Source organism: Antennarius striatus, chromosome 1, assembly GCF_040054535.1.
Source record: "Antennarius striatus isolate MH-2024 chromosome 1, ASM4005453v1, whole genome shotgun sequence".
NCBI classification, from domain to species: domain Eukaryota; kingdom Metazoa; phylum Chordata; class Actinopteri; order Lophiiformes; family Antennariidae; genus Antennarius; species Antennarius striatus.
Window position 1 is genome coordinate 10,726,810 of NC_090776.1, and position 20,160 is coordinate 10,746,969.

Sequence of the window (20,160 nt, forward strand, 5' to 3'; positions counted from 1 at the left end):
GTAGATGGTTAAACTGGAAGGGTATGAGGTAACATATAAACCCCACTGATACGTTCCACAGTTCCACTGGTTAATTTGTGGTCGTGGTTGATGGTAGCATGTGTGGTGAGTAGTTTGAGTCTGACAGAAGATGTTTTAGGCATGTGAGAAAAAAAACATTTGGCAGTGTTACTGTTGAACTTTATGAGATTTACTTGTTGGGAATATATCTGATCATCACATGTTCCTCCACAACATGTGCTATCTTCAAATGTCACACTCTGTGATGTAAATTTGGTGTAATTGTAAGACAAATTCACAGCTGGCCTTTTGGATCTATATATAATTGTTTTTCTGTTTTGGCTGGAGGAATTGTTTTCTGAGTGCATACCTGTGCTGTTCTGGTGAAAACAGAATCTCAGTGTTGCCAGGAGGTACTTTCTTTATATTTGGCACAAATGTCCACCTGGAATCAAGGACAAATTTGTTTAATTATGTTGGCCTTGAGTCAACATCATCTTGACCTTACTCTTATTGTTGATTAGACACATTAGAAAAGCCTTGAGAAATTTCCATAAATTTAGCACATACAGTATATGTTACATCACACTGTAAGAGATAAGTTACAGTGTGATGTAACAATCTGTAACAACACTGTAACAGATAAGTTACAGTGTGATGTAACAATCCTCTGCAAAATGACTTTTCTTATTTAGTCTAATCTGTGACAATATTCCACGTTTGCTTGAATGGTGCCACTAACTTTGGATTTGCTGCAGTAAAGTAATGAATCTGCTGAGGCATTGAAATGTGCTTGGATTTCAAATGAAAGACTTATTACTTTTATTACTGATAGCAAATTTATTAGAAGTACAGATGTAAGAAACTTTTAAATCAACCATCCATCCATCCATGCATTCATCTTAAATAAAAGGGTTAGGGTTAGGGTTAGGGTTAGAGAAGACAGGGTTAGAGTTAGTTGTACACAAGACAATTGTCTTCAACTCTACAACCTTTCCACCTTGAGGATCTGGGGTGTTGCTGGAGCCTGTCCAAGCAGACTGTGGGTGAGAGCAGGGTACACCCCTAAGGCATTGCCAGTGCATTGGGGGGCACTCTAATGTACACTGATTTTCATTTAAATACAGGTAGTCCTCAACACACAAATACAATTTATTCTGAGAGGTTGTTTATAAGTTGTATTATCCGTGAGTAATTTATTTAAATTCAATAATAATTGCCAGTTGAGATCATTTAAAAATGCAATTACAATTTAAAAAAACAAAAGTATTCCCCTAATGCTTGCCAGAAACAACAAAAGGACATCAAAACAACGCTAAATTAAATTAAATAAAAATTAAATGTACAGACCATTTCAAGTTATTATTCTCAATGATATATCGGTTAGCAAAAAAAAAATCAGCCAAAGAATTTTAATTATAACAGAGTTATGTAATTTTGCTTCAATTAACCTCGATCCACCACAAATGTTGGACTCTTAAACTATGCAGCTGCAGTTGTCTGACTGTTTGTAAGTTGAATGTTCGTAAGTTGAGAACAGTGCACTGCAGAGGCCTATACAGACATACAAAGACGCACAGACACACTCCAACAGTCAATTTAGGACTGGCCAATCATGCTTTGGAGGTGGGAGGAAGCCGGAGAACCCGGAGAGAACCCACGCGGACGCGGGGAGAGCATGCGAACTCTGCACAGAGCGGGACTCGAACCCGGACCCGCCGTGTTGTGAGGCAACAGCGACGGCTAACCACTGCGCCACCGTGCCGCCCTAATGGAATACATATCATTGGTTATATGATTGCAATACATCACAGTATTCACTATTGAATCTTAACTTCTGCACTGTGATCACCAGATTCTTGACAAAGCACAATCCTGACCTGGAGAACAGTAGTCTCACACATTGTCCTATGTGTATTCATTTATTTGTTTATTCATTTCTCTCTTGATTGTCTTTGTCACATTTAACAAACTTTTTTAAACAGAAGGCTCTACATTTAAAACATTTTTCAAGGTCTTTTTATTTCATTTTCACGTTTTACAATACCAATCCAACAAAACAACTCAACCGAAGAGAACCTAAACCCTACCCAACCCCCAATCTGTGCTCCCTATACCCCATATACATCAGACACTCATACAAATCAACCCTGATCTATAGGATACAATAATATCATAATCCAACAACCGCATAGAAAATATTTGAAAATGAATAGACAATATGTAGTTGAAACAAAATAAAGATATGAATAAAAAAAAGGTATATGAAAGAATACATAAAAAAAATCAAAAGAAGTTTACGTTATTACCTTATTGGCTTCCATCCTATCAACATACATTAAAAAAGATTGCCAAATATTATAAAACTTTCTGGTAAACCCTTGAATGGTATATCTAATTATCTCCAGTTTAACATGGTATATGACATCTCTGATCCAGTGACTGTATGTTAGAGGTTTTTGGTCTTTCCATTTAAGTAATATCAGCCTCCGAGCTAGGAGAGAGATGAGCGATAGCATGCTGATTTCTCACTTCTCAAGAGGGAGATCCCTCTGGGGTACTCCAAAAGGTGCTATATATACAGATGGTGCAATCACCTTCTTGAAAATCTTAGAAAAAGGCTTAACCCTAGAACACTAACATTAAAATAAGTAACACCATCACTAACACTGGGTATATTTTACCCAATACAATATCCTGGATAAAATAATTTTCATCAATTTATGTAAAAGTACAACAAAGTGTAGTACTCTTCTTTAATTTCAAAATATGCAATATCACATAAAGGCGGACCCTTTTAAAAGGCAGCAAAATTATTGAAAAAACAGGCAATCCTATACAATAATACTGCAGCGTTCATCATGCCATATAGCACACACAGTGGCCGCCTCTTGGTTTTTCTTCCACAGCCGTATTGAGCACACATCTGGTCGAAAGTATCAACACTTCCCTTCGTTTGGTTGTAAAATTCGATCACTTCAGACTTGTGAGTGGGTCCAATACTTGGTTGTGTGTGCATGGATGACAAATGTAGGACAAGCTTCTTTTTTGAGTGGTTCTTCCTCCCTCTAAGTGGTAAAACTTCACTTGTAGCTAGCTAGCTAAAAGCTTAGCTTGAGTAGACAAAAAATCTGCTGAGCTAACGATTGAAGATATAAATTAACATTAGCTACATGTCACTCACTTGTTAGCATGCCAGAGTAACCAAGCCCGTGACTGGATGACAGCTGTGGATGAAATGGGGCAGAGAATGTGGCTGGCCTGAATGTTGTTTCCCTTGAAAAGTGCAAAGAACGCCTGATCTAAACACACGAACACTAACATTGGGTAAATTCCACCCGTAAAATATGTTACTCTCTATCACTAAAGTCGGGTGAAAATCACCCGAACGCATGCCTCTTGAAAAAACCATAGGTGGGAGGAGGGAAACAAACATATACTTAATAACGTCAGTGAGCAGCCTGTACCCAAGGACCCATGAAACTCAGACAATGGCAACACAATAAAAATCACATGACAAGAATTGTGTGGGTGAAAATTACCCGACGTTAGTGTTCTAGGGTTAAGAATAGATTGCCAGAAAGTGTGAAGCATTGGACAGGTCCAAAACACGTGTAGCAAAGTGGGATCTATGCTTGCAGTAATCTTGGCAAGTTTACTTTACATCAGTGCAAACGGTGAGAAATTTTAAACTGAATAACTGCATAACTTCCATTTGTCTGAGACAAATGGAAGAAGAGAATGCAGGTATTGTCCTAATTATATTTGGCCAATTGTCTTCTGGAATTAGTTCATTCAAATCTGTCTCCCATTTGTTTTTAAGATGGTCCAAACGTGTCGCATTGTGAGAGTAGAGCATATCATAATTCATAATAATAGTCTGTTTCTTCATTGATATACAATCAAAACTTGAGTCAAGCAAGCCAAGTGGGGGGGGGGGGTATTTTGAATTTTAGTTAATAAAAGTGTGTAGTTGCAAATATCTATAGAAGTATAGTTTAGAGATCTGAAATTTTTGTACCAACTGCTCGAAGGAGAAAACGTCCCATCAATATAGCAATCAAATTTTTTTGCCCACATGGGTCTTGAACCGGCCACCCTATGGTCCCCAGACCAAGACTTAGTGGACTGAATTACTGCTGTCCCAAGGTAGCAATAATTTTGAAATTTGCTCTAGATCAACATTTTGTTTTAAATCTTTCAGTGGAGTAGTGACGTGCAGTCAGGGGAGGCAGGCCTCACCTTCCATCATAAAAGAAAAAAGGGAAAATGGAATCCAGTTGCGTGTATCATATAGTTATTTTCCATTTAACATCACCAATTTTTCATTACTTTTCCTCAAAATCATTGAATTTTCACATTTACCACTGAAATATTGAGAAAAGACATGCAGTGAGGCACCAGCCAGCAGTACCTCACCATGGATTGTGCAATGGCACAACTACAAGTAGCTGTGCTGGCATGCTGTACAATGAGACCATAATGCTGTCTCTCTATATGTGCTATTAACATGTTCAAACACATTTCATAATTTAGCTAATGTATATAATCTACAGGGGGGTTTTTTTGTCAACAACTATGTGTGTAACGTCTTTCTTGAGTTGAGCGGTCCTGAAACCGCTGGGAAAAAGGCTCAAAGTGAGGCACGCAGTTCTCGTGCCTCATGGTAGGGGGCACTGGTGATCCCAGGGATTAGGCCGAGAATTCTTCGTCTTCGGCCGCAGAAGAAGTGACAGTAAAATATAATCTATAGTCAGCGAGTGAAGTGCAGCCATTCATTTGTTTTCCGCTCACCTTGCCTTACTATAAAAATTACATATCTCAACTCAAAATTTTTTCGATGCTTTTGTTCAGAAGGAGCGGCACATGGACTTCATTTATAAGTAAACATAACATAAAAAACGTGTAGGTAACAACATAAGTTTTTTAATCAAATGTGCTTATTTATGTGTTACAGTTTCTACGTGAAAATAATTCTGCTATGAGACTTTAAAATAACCCACTAACTGTTGCTCATTAAATAGTGAATAAACTACACTGTAGGTTCATATATTTGTAAACATCTTCATCTGATTATGATGAAGTCAGTGCCTGACCAGCCATGAACCTCACCGCAGTGGAGAGACAGACCTTTAAACTATTTATACTGGAAAAAGTTCAAACCTTATCCCTGCAGTTTGCAGGGATATTAGGATTTTAGGATACTAGGATATTAGTCCAAAATACTCAGTGCAACCAGTCAAAGCAAGTTGAGTGCTGCAGCCTGCTCCGTCAGAGTGGACGTCCTCCTCCTTCTCCTGTAGTCGCCTCCTACTTCCCCGACATATAGGCAACTTAGACCTGATTCAATCAGAGTGGGATTTTTAACTCTGCCTGCCACTGGGTCTCTCTGCCTCAACCCATCACATACACACTCACAGCAGGCAGCACACACACACATACACACACACGCACGCACTCACGCACACACATACACACACACTGTCAGATGCACACTTGCAAACATATGGAGTACTTCTTCCTCCTGCTCTGGATCTGCAGCCAGCAGTTTGGTGAGTAAAAAGTGTTATTTATTTTATATCTTTGCGTGTGTGTGTGTGTGTGTGTGTGTGTGTGTGTGTGTGTGTGTGTGTGTGTGTGTGTGTGTGTGTGTGTGTGTGTGTGTGTGTGTGTGTGTGTGAGAGAGAGAGAGAGAGAGAGAAAGAGAGGAAAGGCTCCTTACATGTTTTTGTTTGTTGTATGATGTGAATGTCAGCCCTTCTTCATTCAGTACAATAACAGCTCTCTAAAATTTAGTTATATGTTGGGTCATTCCTAAAGCAACTGGAAACTTTGAGACTGCAGTGTTTAAAAGTTTTTTTAAAAGGTCCATTGCAAAACTTTTTGTTAGTATTTTAAATTCATTTCCAAACTGAGTAAAGTAATTCAACCCTTATATTAACATTGTATAATGAAAGTAACAGCATTATATTCTTAAATGAATGAATGACTGTCTGTGTGAATGATATGATAACACTACATCCTGACCCGGTATCATGGTCAGAGAAAGGAAGACTGAGGTCAGTGGTTTCAATGAAGGATATGCAGTCCGGCTCAGGTATAAAGGACAGCTCTGCGTCTCATTGGAAGCACACATGTTCCCTCAAATGAAAGTTGATGCTATCTTTTTACAGTCAAGTTTCCAGTGAAAAGAGAGTTGCTGGTGTTCTGCCAGAACTGTGGTCAATTACCAGTGAAATCACTATAGCAGTAACACATCGACACAAGACGAAGAAAAGGAAGCGGGGCAGAGTGAATAAAAGGCAGCAAAGTACAACGTTTGATATCCAGACATGTATGTTCATTCACTACAAGTAAAAAATAGTTTAGTGACAGTTGCGTGAGTAAAAATTCCGGGATCTCTGATTATTTTTTAACACTGTTCATAGCCAACATGTAAATAAAATGGTGCATATGTTAATCACTGGGGCTATTCTAGCATGAAGAAAATGTTTCTCCATATTTTTTAGAGCAGCAATGCATTATTTACTCATTTTTCATTGTACCACAATGAGCGAACACTATAGAGGGAACATTGAAGAATTCAAGACCAAAATTATTCAGTAAGAATTCATTAATCTATAATTTAGTCATTGGGTAACTAAGACAAATTGAAGGAGTGGAGCAGAGGAAATCTCCATTGTAAATATTTGGTTTGATTTTGGAATTTGTTGGAGTGATGCCCCAGTGAGGGAGACGCTGACCTCGTAGTTGGAGTCTGCGCTGAAAAGAATTCTATGCTAGCTGTGGTCTGGGATGTTTTGGCAGACATCTGAGAAAGAGGCAGAATGTTAATCTGATGCTTGTGGAATCCTGGGGTTTAAGTATCAATTAGGCTATCCAGATATCTCTGAGTAGGGCCATCTTAAGAGGCAGACATGTCTGTGTGAGATCACTTCACATGAATATATTTCTAACTGTTACCTATTATTTTCATGAAAGAGTGCCATCCATGCATATACTGGCCAAGCTGTCCCAAAGCTTTTCCACTATCATTCCATCTTGTTGCAGTGAGTTAAGCTGCACTAAAGACACAACTATCTCAATCAGTTACTGGCATCCATCCATCTTCTTATGGACGAGACAATAGCAATTGTCTCATCATGCCTTGTGGGTCACAGGTCTGCTAGATCTCTGCTCGCTATGGGCGAAAGGTGTGGTTATCCCAGATTAGACGCCAGTTTACCATGGGGCTGAAGAGAAAGACTGTTAGACTGTTTCTTACAGAATATTCAGAAAAAAACATTCTCACTTCTCCCAAGAAGAGATCATTCAATTCAAAAAATGTGTTTCATCGAAGAAAAAATGGCATGTGCCGGATTCTGACCGGGAACGATAATATCCTGTGAGGTGTCCTGATAATGAGGAACAGAGAAAGTCAATTTTTTTCTTAATGGGAAAACCTCAAAGTGCATGGTAGCAATTATATCATGGCCACTTCCCAAAGAACTTCGGGAGTCTGAGCATCACTGCGTGATTATCCACTTATAACATTTTTCTGTAGACAGTGCAAGTTATGGTTAGCTGAGGTCGCTACTACGGTAGCTTGAAGGAGAGTAATTCTAGAGTCAGACTTAGGCTGACTCATCACCTGAAGACAGTTCTCAATACAACAGCTCGATATAAGTGTCCAACTCTCCAATCAGCACATAAGACTTGGTTAGGGATGGGTGGATAGTTTGGGTTATTTTGAGTGCCAATATACAGTATTTAGGTTTAGGTACTTTCACCCTCCCAGTATAAGGTCCATTTATGGTCTTTGTTAAAGATGAACAGATATAGATTGGAAGCTCAATAGAATTCCAAAGTACTGGTGTGCCACACACAATGCAGCACACAATAATAACAAGAACATGAAACCCAAATTAATGGAAGTGTGTAAGCGCAGCTGAGCAAAATCAATGCGGCTTCTTGCAGCACAGTGTACATGACAGCTCAGAGCTGTATAGTAGATGTCTGAAGAACTGTGGCTTTCTTTGTTTCTGCTGTGACCTACATCTAGGTGAAGTCGAGGCACACAAAATTCATCAACTGGTAATAACTTACAGGTATTAACCATGTCCCTTTATGTCAGAACAAGTGTCAACAAAAGCCTTTGTTCTGTAATAACAGTATAATATCAGTAATAACAGTTGTTAACCTGTTTTACTCCTTACTGCTTGTGGACAAGAGTCTCAGTGCCAGGATAGAATCAAAGGACATGAAGGTTAATCTGTGGGGTTTGGGGTATTTGCTGAAACAACCAACGCTGATGTTTGTTGAAGAAGACCGCTTCTGTTGATGATAAGAGCAGTGAGCATGAAATCAACTATACATTACATTAAACAAAACTATTGGTCCATGAATTTCATGAGGTGAAGTTTCTGAGACTCTTCCAGTTTGTACTGCGGTTTATATCAAATAATGCTGATGACTGCATTAAACAGCTCAGACATGCTTTGTGTAAAATGTACAGTTACTTGAAGTCAATGACAAAAAAATTAAAACGGAGAAAACTGCAAATGCTGAGAAATTATTTGATTAAAATTATTCAATATAACAGATTAAAAAAAGTCCTTCTGCGACTTCTAACAGTCCTGTTTTTTAACGTGACTTTGCCTATATATACCCAAAAACGTTAGGTTTCGTGCATCTCTGTTATTTTCTTCTTATCTTGATATTTTGATTATATATTATTTATCCAAATTAGATGATTACACAGTTAAAGGTGAATGAGTTTCCTCAACAGAAAAGTCCTCACTTCTTCATTCTGCATTCACTACTTTTTGGATTCTTCTGCTACCTCATCTGTTTTTCAGCAGAGTCCAAAAATGTACAACATTATGTGACTCAATATATTGGTAGTAACAGCATCATGGGGATAGTTCATAGCAGAATGTCTCCTCAAAATGCACTGACCATTCAAGATTACTTTTTGACATTTATAGTGACGCATTGACTATCAACAGTTACTCAGACGAAAAGCAATTCATGATGTCTTATTGCACAAGCTCTTGTAATGTTATTTATATCAAATCAAATTGTGCAGATATCTCGACAGTGTCATGTAATCCTGCTTGATACATTAGCCGACATCCAGCTGGCAAACATCCTGTTTTTTGCTGCCCGGAGACGTGTTGTTACTCTGTTGTTGATATTTTGTGGTTTTAAACCATAATATCTTGTAAATCTTTGCCCAGATATCTATTGTGTACTTTGTACATCCCTTTTTCAGATGTCTACTGTCCCAATGATGCCAGTTACTCAAAATGCAGTGTTGATATATTAATAGATGTGGCACTACTGCACGTTTCCATCCTAGACCAAATTACATTTTATCAACTTATAAAACTACATTTTGTGTGACTGATATGAGAATGTACCAAGCAAGGAATTTGCACAATGCATGGATGCTCCATGCCAGTGGTTCTGTGGTTGAGCTCCTGCAGCTTGGTGTTGGTCCAAAGGCAGCCTCGGACTAATGTGCGTTACATCGGCAGCCACTGGACTGAGGTTTATTTATCCGGGCATGGAAGCCAGTACACAGGAAACCCAACGAGGTTCTGAACATGCTTCAGAGGCTATTGATATTGGAATTTTACATTGCCCTGCTGCATTAGTGCCTTGAAAAGGAAACTGGAACACTTCCAATCGATGCGTTCACCCTGATACTTCTGTTCATGTGTCAGCCGTTGCTTGTGTCTTGATCAGCATTCAGCTATGATTGTGACCTGGGGAATTTATTGTCACTGCTTAAGCCATCCTTGCATTAAATCAGTCATCAGAACCATACATATCTGTTTTCCAGTTGAATAATATGGAGAAACTTCAAAATGAAAAAAGCATTATACCATTTCTTTTATCAAGATTCTATGCTTTATTTGACCTTTATTTATTTTTCATACACCTCTGTGTTCCCAGAAATCTATGCTAAGTCACCCCTTTCATGTTTCTGCATAAACATAAACTTTGAGAGGATGTTTGGGATAGAGATCAAGCCAGCTGTATATGTGAACCACTCATTTGACAGGAAATGAGCAATGTGGAGAATGTGTCAATATTTACATGAATAGTTTGCATGGCAGAGGAAGCTGATTTTCAAATGAGGTTTTGATGAAACAGAACAAACAGGTTACGGTTTTACCAATCAGGATGGGACATACAATCAGTCACTTGTGAGATGTTAAAATGAGTGACCTATCTGCTCTCTGGTCATCACTCCACCCAAAGAAATATTGTGGTGGTGGCTTTGACACTGCCTGTAGTCCCCAAACCTCAGTTTGAACCCGGGTGTACGGAGACATTCAGCAGAGCAGTGGGAATAGATATTTGTTTAACCAACCTTTTTATGCTCTTAAATAGACATTATTAATGGAATTCAGACAATGACCATTTTCATTTTTGGGGGGGGGGGGGATCCTGTATTACACAAATTAATTCATTCAGGTTATTGTGATCCATTACAGATGAATTCAAAGCCTCTAGATGTCTATTTAGGGTTTGAAGACCTGTCACCTGCAATCCAAGATTTTTTTATTAGTCAAAAAGTAATGTAATTTTATGTTATTTTACATTCCCATTACTTCAGAAACTTGGGTTAGATAAAACTTTATTGATCCTTTTGGGGATTCAGGTCAATTTGTCCTGCTTTGGTTCGGTCCGGTTAGAGATAAAGATGTTTGTTAACATCAACAAAGATGTATTTTTGTGCAGAAAAAAATGTTTCAGACACACAAAACAGGACAGGTCAGCATTGCAATACGAAGTTTGTTTTTTTCTTACATAGAATTTGCCCTTGGATGGATTCAGATTCAGTCATTGTGTTACCTGTTTGTCACATGCCGGAATTACTGGAGGAAATTAGGGTAAAAACGAACTCTTTTAGTTGTTAATTTTGCATTCAGGGTTCCAGATTTAGCAGGAGCACCAATACATTAAGATAGACACCCCTAGTTTAAAGGCGTCCTATCATGAAAATCACACCTTTCAGGTCTCTACATTAGTATAGTGGTCCTCCCTAACCCGACCAACTCCTAGAATATTTATTGATGCTTCCTGGATCAATAAATATTTGGAATTCATGGCCCAGACCGAAACATAAAGATTGGATTTTGCTGGAGTTGCCATTAGTGACATCACAAACGGCGCTATGTGATTGGACAGAGTGATTGACATTAAAGTGCGCCCTCGTTCTTTGCGGTCAATGCTTTCCAGGAACCACACGCAATTGAGGAATCTGCGATCAAGATGGCGATCTATTTATCCTACTATTTACGGTAGTTTAAATGTTTATGAACTCTCCTCATAATTGATATTAAAACACCTTCTATCTGTATTACCTTTACATTTTTGGAGTGTGCATGTGTTCGAAGCAGATATTTAAGCTCCGACGTTCGTCTTTGTTTATTAATTAAATATTGTTTCGATCGATCGGTAGTCCAGTCGGAGGTGAGGTGCAGCTATTTGCTGCTGTGTGTCCTAAACAATTTTTAACTAGTTTTTAATGTCAGGCTGCTAATTTACTGGAAAATATGACGCTGTTTTACTCCCAGAACTGACTTTAACGTCGGTGTCTCACCGCCGTGAATCTCACAGCACATCACTGCAGACAGAATACACAATGCGCCCCAGAGCTATCAACTACATTTGTAAATCACTCCCAGCACACCAGACACGTTTGTCTAGCAGTGACTTTGCTCTTGAAATTTCAGAAAAGGCTGGAAGTTCAGCTTTGAGGGTCTTTCATTCACCTTTATGCCAGTTTCTCCGTGTGTTTCCACAGACTAATAGAATGGACCGTCACTAGATTCCAGATGACAGCAAAATGACATTTTTAAGACCAATTGAGTTTAAAGTGGGTTATTTCCGACGACAAATAGTTAGGAAATACTGAGATCAGTCAGTCAAACTTTATTAATAGAATTGTTGAAAGTTCCTTATGTTTTGCTACGTAATCACCGGTGCTCCTACAGTCGGTTCTACCGTCTGAGAGCAGCTCAGTCAGAGCCGGGACTTCGGTGACGCCCCTTGACTACCGTTGTTAGGGGGCGTGGGCCCGAGTGCCTTGTGAGGGGGCTCCTCTGGTGGCGCAGTGCGGCATGACTGGCGGCCAGACTGCCGGCCTTTTTTGAGCGATCAAGTTTTTAACCAATATTAATATGAATATTAATCCATATATAAGATGCACCGGATTATAAGGCGCACTATGGGTTCATGAGAAAATTTTAGGCTTTTAGGTGCACCTTATAGTGCGGAAAATACGGTATATCATGAAAAACAAGAGTGCAAAGCATGAGAAGAAATTAGAGCGAAATACGTAGCAGTGAAGTTACTGAAAGTTAATAAAGTTCCAGACTATGCTGATGCATTCGAGTGGCGTAAGTAAACAAATGCACATCAACGCACAGGGGAGGGAGGGGTTGATCAAGGCAGGTCAGAGGGGGGAGGGGCTAGGAGAGCTACCCCCCATTAACAGAGCGTTTGGGGGCTGAGGAGAATTTATCAATATTCAATCAAAGATATTGAGGACCACGGATCACTTTTGGGCAAGACATTTCAAATGCAGTGTAGTTGGACATCTGGCAGCTGAATGACATCAATTAAAAAAAGCACAATATATGACCTTTAAGTTCTCCCATCATAGTTAAGCAATGTCTCACCTTATTGTTTATTGTTGAAAATAAGATGAGGCTCACATAGCTTATCCTCACATCCTCATAATTGGGCAAAAAGCTGTGAGTGGGTTCACATTACACAAAATGTCTGTGAAAAGTCCCTCTTAGATGTAAGAAGTAAGCTTAATCAGAGGTAATGGTGCAGCTCAAACTGTGAGAAAATATTTCTCGAGCAAAAATATATATCTCCCACAAAAAAAAAACTTGTTTCATTATGGGAAGTTTGCCTGACCTTCCTTCCTATAGTTTATATGATCCATGACCTTATAGCACTTGAAAGATCAACAATACAGCGCTAATCAATAAATGCAGGAGGCCTGGCCATCAGAGGCGCTGACCACAGAAGAATTAAGCAGGAAATAGATTAATCAGATTTTTACCTAAAGTTTCCACTTTTTTCCCCACTTATTTCTCTATTTGTGTTCCAAATGGACTTTTCTTCTTCTTTTGATGCAAATTTAAAAGCCAAATGATCCTGCTACCACTAATCAGACATAACGGGTAACTTGATGACATGAAAAATATGAAAAATACCTCACCTGACTGGTATTTTAATTGAAGACAGATGTTCACTGCTCTTTTTACCACCTGGTAAGCTGTCTAAAGATGTGAAGGGAGATAAAGGTACACAATTGGAAAAACAATTTTGCTTTGATCGTGTCCCACAACAGCTTTCACTTTATCCTCTTGGTACCTGTCAGATTACATTTCACTATTAACTACAATACCAGAGCCAAATTTTCATTGAAATTGACCAAAATGCAAGAATTAATGAAGCAATGTAGTAAATCTTTAGTGGTAGTGATTTTTTTGCAATGTTATCTTATGAGACGAAAATTCTTTTAATTTAGAACTGATTTGTAAAACATTTATGTTGTTATCATAGGTTGTGATGCACTGTGTTGGATGGGTGCTTGTCAAAAAGCTTGATCATGTTAGTGCTGCACTGCTATACCCAACTCTTCGTATGTAAAATGTCCAGTGGAAGACCATCATTCGAATGTGACAAACAGCTCAGTCGCATGCAAAAAGCACAAGACAGCGTAAAGGATTATTTAAACAGTGAGTAAGAATATTTTGCAGCTGTTTGTTGCCACACATATTGAGATTTATCAATCTAAAAGTCCCCATCACCACTTGTATACATAAAACTCACGCACCAACACACGGCTATGAAAACTAGCTCTTCTTAAGCCGATGAAAATTATGATTTGTTTTTCAAGGACCTCACGACTGCTTCAACATCGACACGAAGAAACCCAGAATCATCAAAGGTCCGAAACAAGCCCAGTTTGGATACACCGTTCAGCAACACATGGCTGCAGGAGGAGAGAAGTGGTGAGAGGCTTTCATTCATTCATATCCCAATCATCAAATATTCTTTAATTTCCAGTCAAAGTAAATTTCTTATCATTTTGAAAATTGCTATTTCTGTTCCATTTCATAGTTACTATAAGTCCATGCGTATTCGCTGTGCAGCAGCCCAGCTGTTATGTGACAGCTAGGATTTATTTGTCTATTCTACAGTTTAAGTTATTTAGCTCCTGGAAAATCTGCAGTGCTGACATCATGACAAAAGTAACTACTTGAGTTATAGTTTAATTTTTATCATCCAGATTTGATTAAATAAAATATCAGCATCTGTTTTGATGTTTATTCAAAAGATTTGTTAAACTGCCAGATTTTAGTTATATATGGCTATTATATATGATTAAGGATTAGCTGAAGTACATTAGAACTGTGAAACAGACTCCTGACAGAATGCCTGGGGAATTGAGGCTTTTCCTGGAAAGATAGTGATCTACTATATCCCTCCTGTGGAGAGTAGAGTTTCCTCCCATTAAAAAAATAAGGTGGTGTTCTGAGCCAGATACGTCATATTCATCAAATATCCTCGTAGCAAAATTTGACACACGCTATTGCACCCTATAATTAGGCTAAGAGGAACCATATGGTGGCCAATATTCATTTCTGGCATCTCCGAAAAATTTAATTGCAATCCCCATGACGACCTCCTGTCATGCTCCTGTGTGTGAATGATCCCCTTTGGTATACTGCACCTTTTATTTCTCTGTGATTTCAAAAGTGATCAAATATTATTTTATTTGTTCATGTATAAATGGTTGTTTCTCTCCAGTGTTCCAAAACAGTAAAAAAAACCCTCAAAAGAAAACTGTATGTCAAATGGATCATAACGAAACTTTACGTTTTAGTTCATATTCCTTCGTCTTGTCATTTTCAGACTCAACTGGGCAAATTTTGTCTCTAGTTCAAAAGCTTTTAAGAATCGTCGCAAGAGTTGTTTTGAAAGGCAGAGACAAGCGAGCTGCTTTGTAATTGACATATCAGGACTTCCCATCTTATCAAGTTATGAAATAATACAGACTACTGCATACAGTATGTTAATCACATTTTTTGTCACAGCAGAGAGCAGAAACTGTCCCTGACTGTGACATAAGTGTCAATCCCATCTAGTTACTATTGCATTCACTTTGTGACATACAAGCTGGTATGCCAACAGTTTTGCACTGTTCATGAGATTTTTAAAATAGACATATACTCCTTGCAGTGTTCTAGTTAGCGTGCGTTCTCGCGTCTTTGACATTCATTTTTTGACTGAGACACACCATCAGGCAACATACAGTACATCCCTGGGACGCAAGGTTTAAATACTTCCAAAAAAAATAATTGATACCTTTTACCGCAATAAAATATGAGGAAAAATGCAGAAGCCATTCAATGTATTTACAATTTATCTATTTCTCCACTTAAATTTTGAAACCGAAAATTGCCATTATGTTTTGATTTTTTCTCGTCACAAGACTCACCTGCACGATTCGGCCTTAAATCCACCAAACAACAACACATCATCCACTCTTTTTACACGCTGCAGTGAGAGAGCGATGAGTTAGTCTTACATTATAACTTTGCCTCCGAAAAAGATGCAAAAGTTGGAGAAAAACCGAGTGAAAATGAGTGCTATGTTGAATAAAAAATGAAAGTTTTGTCAAAAGTTAATGAAGAAAAATAGACAGATATTAATGTGGATAGTAAGGATAAAGATGCAGAAGAAGCCATGCGAAAACCGATCAATGGATGTCATTTTTTCCATGGGTTAGGCACAGTTAAATGTTAGCACCTAAGACAAAATAATGAGTGCCGGTTACAAAAATTTGTGTGGAGGAGGCTGTCAGCTTGGTGCAGTGTCCAGAGAAAAATGCACCCTCTCCATACTGATATTAAACCACCTTCTGTCTGTCTTACCTTTTCCCACACTCTTATAGACTGCTTAAACACTTTTGCATTAAAGAAAACTGTTTCTTTAATACACGGAAGTACACTGTGTTCTGTAAGTCTTGGAATGCACGGATGCTGTCAGCCAATAGCATGCGTGTACCGAATCAAGTGACTACCTACTAAAAATCTGCAATTTAGTGAAGCCGTGCATCTTGAAGAACGAATAAATGAGGGATTACTGTATTATGTATGCCTATTTCTTTAAGGTTCAGTTTCAGTGTCAGGGTGTGCACTTGTGTGTTTATAACCTACAAAGAGAGACGGTGACACACTTGGAAAATAATGTGAAAAACCAGAAAGTCTGACTTGGCCACAGCGCCCACTTGTCAGCAGGTCTGTCCATCACATTGTAAAATCCGACCTAGCACCATTCTGAGCAGTTGTCAGGCAAGCATGCCTACCAAAATGGAAAATGTCTGCAAAGGCTAGTTTGTTTGGAATAAAAGTTCACCAAGGACACTTCCTTGACTGTGGGAAATTAGGTGGAAATGTTTGAACGCACAGCCCAGTACAACAGCATCAAGCCAAGTGGAGTTATTGGGATTTGGGTGCCTTTATTAGGTGACCATACATCTTGCATTAGAGCATCTTTATTTATAAGCAATTAAATAATTGCAGTGTGCAACACCAGGAACACACTGGCAATTCTTTTAGTTGCGATGGGAAAAAAGATACCAGTTTTATGCTTCTCAGCGATGTGGCTTGATGATCTTTCACTTCGTTTGGTCTTCTGTCTGACCAACAGACAAGTTACTCATCCAGTGGAGTTTTGTTTTAAAAGCTTGTTTAGTCAGTGCGGCAGTGTGTGCTGGCTATGTGAGCTCACAGCTGCATGTACAAATTCAAGCTAGACCATATATTTGTGTAACCGTGGGAGTCAGTGACTGTGTGTGTCATGTATAGTCTGACAGTTCTCAGCTGGACCAGGGAATGTTGCAGCATCTGAAGACATGAACCCATGAGCTCTTATCTTTAAGTAGAAGACTATCTGTCTGGGTTGTTTTAAAGGCCAGATACCAATATCCAAACCCACTAATGACAGTTTGGTTCCTCTCAGTGTGCATCTCATTTTACAAGAACCTGTGAGTTAATGTTTACAGTGACTGATGTCTCAATTCAAAGTTACAGTTCAAAAAAGGGCTTCTCCGTCACTGTGGGTATCCTCTGCAATCTGGGTGGAAATAGGTTGCAGCACAAATGTTAATCCACCTACCTTTCAGTTTCAAGCATTCCAAGCGAGAAGGTTCCATCAGGGCAGAATCTTTTTTCTGTTTAGGGGGAATGAGAATTTACATTTACATTTACAGTCTGCAACGACACAGCAGAACATGAACTTACCAATCTCAGAACAGTCATTTTTGCTGTTTCTCTGGTAGACTGTATGGATATATTCACCTCAAATGCTTATATATGACTTTAATGGTCAACTGAAAAACGGTTTCATGCTTCAGTCGCATGAAACCGACTGAAGCATGAAGTGATGTCACTTTAACCTCAAGTGACATCACCTCATTTCAGAATTAAATAGTTTTAAAATCGGTCCGATTAACAGTGTTGCCTGAGAGCCACTGTATTGGACTGCAGCAGCTATAGCGCTTTATTTTCTAGTCCGTGTTTGGATGGAAACATGATCACAGTTGGACAGTGACTCCATAAAAAAGGATTTTTATGGCCCAAACCTGAAGTGAGGCAGACATCCAGAATAATTCAGGTGGCTTTCTCTGAGCATCAAGAAGTATTTGTTGATTCTAGTTTGCTTAGATGTTGTTGTTTCCAAGAACTCTAGGCAAAAAAGAAAACAACAAAAAAGTATCTGTCAAAGATGTTTCCTCTTTAGCCAAGAAGATTCGGATGCGTAGGAAACAACATATTTATCCATCCATCCATTTTCCTTCACCGCTTTATGTTGTCACGGGTCACAACTCCCCGTGACAACATATTTAGAGACCTTTAATTGAGAATGACATTATCAAAGGCCCTTTTTGACTGTGGTCACATGAAGATGTAAAGACATCTCGGACATCAGGTCTGTTGACAGTTTCTGTCAATGACTGCTAACTAGAGAGCTACTAAGTTGAAAGTTTACCGGGTCAAGAATGTGGCATTTCCTCACGTGTCTACTGAGCATTATGGTGCTCTAAACACTTTGACAGAGTAGACGACCTGTGGGGAGCAAAGAGGAGGCCACATCACCTTCAATTAGCAAGGGGGCTAGGGTCTCTAATCCTGTTTGGATACACAGTCCTGCACGCACCACAAAAGCCTCGCACTTTCTATTTCCTCTGTTTATTTTTCTGCAGTTGTACCAGGTCCTCTCAATAGAGACCTGACCTTTACTCCTTAGCTGGGTTACGAGCTGTACATCACAAAGAACTGTAGGGAGTCTATGAAGTTTTTCACCACTGACCTGAATAGTGTTCTCTCTATGTAGCTTGTTTGAAAAGCTGCAAAGAAAAGTGTTTTTATGCCTCTTGAGATTGGTAGGCAAACAATCCGCTCACTAATCTAACATAAAGGCTCACAGTCATATGAATGTGATGCCTGTTACCTTCAGGTGTTTCATATGCTTTGAGTCAGAAATTAGATATGGGCTAAAGGGTTAAGAAACAGCAAAGCTCATATGTAACAAGTGAAAATAGAAATTAAAAGAAGTGTTGGAGGGATCTTTGAGGTTGTATCAGGCACAACTGTGTTTTGAGGTCAGCATGCTAACATGATCACCATTACTAGTAGAACGCTAATTTTGAAAAACTAGTGTTCATCACAAATCAGCACCTTGCTTTTTTCCAATGCCAGGAAGTGAACGGAGCATTACAACTTAAAATTCTGGTAACAACTAGGCCTACTGTTCATACAGACAGACATTATGTGGCATACTATTTAGAAGTCAGCATACAATATGCTGCAGAGAAACATCACTGGGTTAAACTTGTTCAACAACCAACTTAAATTTTCTTTCTTAGAGTAACGTTGCCATCATACCTTAAAATAATTATATATATGATATTATAAATAATTAAACATCGCTCAGTGTTAAAGACTTTTGGGAAAGGAATCAAAGCAACTAGTATGTGCACGAATATTTCCTGTAAGTCATCTAGTTGCCCTGCCAGCCTGGTAAGTGTTCTCCTGAAAAATTAACAAACAAAATGAATGCCTTTTGAAAGTGATTACGCGACCATTATTTATGAGGCAACATTAGTAAAAAAAATATCCTTTTAACACAGACAAATGGAATGTGATGAGAAAGCATGACATTGGAGTAGCACTCATGTTTGAGGTAGGGATGTGGTTTCACAGTATGCACATCTCTTCCTTACAAAAATGAAAATCATTGCCACATTAATGACAGCCTGGGTTCGAGGACGGCGGTTCCTCCAACCCCAAAATTCTGTATTCCTAGGTAACCATGGTAGATAATCTCCACACATTCATTTTTGGTCAAGCTATTTCTTTCGGTGTCATTACCATTCCTGTCGTGATGATGCACCAAGGCTAGCATTTGACCCTAATGAGCTCTGGAACATGATTGTTTGAACAGCTTCTGCTGAAATCCAGTTGGTCTCGAGGCAGACATCCAAGCTAAAAGAAACAATGGTCCCTTTTCATCAAGGTAGCTGTAGCCAGCCGTATCCTGACCTGAACTTCTGCTGTAGTGTCTCTTTTTTTCCAACGTACGGCAAAAACCAAAGGAATGATCCTGATATTAATAGCTGTGAAAATATGAGCACTGATCGAGCCACTGTGGTGAAAATGACTTCCAGATTCTCTGAGACTTTAAATGCTGGATTCAGAAACAATAACACTGAAGCCAATTTCCATATGACTTGCTCTTTGAGTCAACAGAATCAACATTTCCTCATGTCCTCAGCTGTTGCTGCAAAATATCAAATTCTGTCACATGATGACAAAACTGAATTTAAGAAAAAAAAAAGGTTCTTCCTTGACCTTTGAAACAAAAAATCTCACCAAAATGTACATTTCTAGTTCCGGTTTGACAAAATATTTTTAATTGGTCTCTTGTCATGAAATGCCAATGTCAAAATCAATCACTACATTTACTGTATATTAAAATACAATGTCAGACTGCTGACAGGTATAGAACAAAAAACAGGAAAATATAAATATAAAACGTCATAATGTCAAGATTTCCTTACCTCTGAACATGTAA

The 20,160-nt window shown here is 38.7% G+C and overlaps 1 protein-coding gene across 1 annotated transcript in view; it reads left to right on the forward strand.

Moving 5' to 3' along the window:
* Positions 1-5,491: 5,491 nt before the first annotated feature.
* The window catches only part of itga11a (integrin, alpha 11a), a 52,622-nt gene continuing 37,953 nt past the window's right edge, over positions 5,492-20,160 (forward strand). Inside the window, exons 1-2 of the mRNA XM_068319103.1 lie at positions 5,492-5,552; positions 13,916-14,030. Coding sequence (XP_068175204.1) covers positions 5,507-5,552; positions 13,916-14,030 — 161 coding nt within the window. The 5' untranslated portion in view covers positions 5,492-5,506. The remainder of the gene's footprint in view (positions 5,553-13,915; positions 14,031-20,160) is intronic.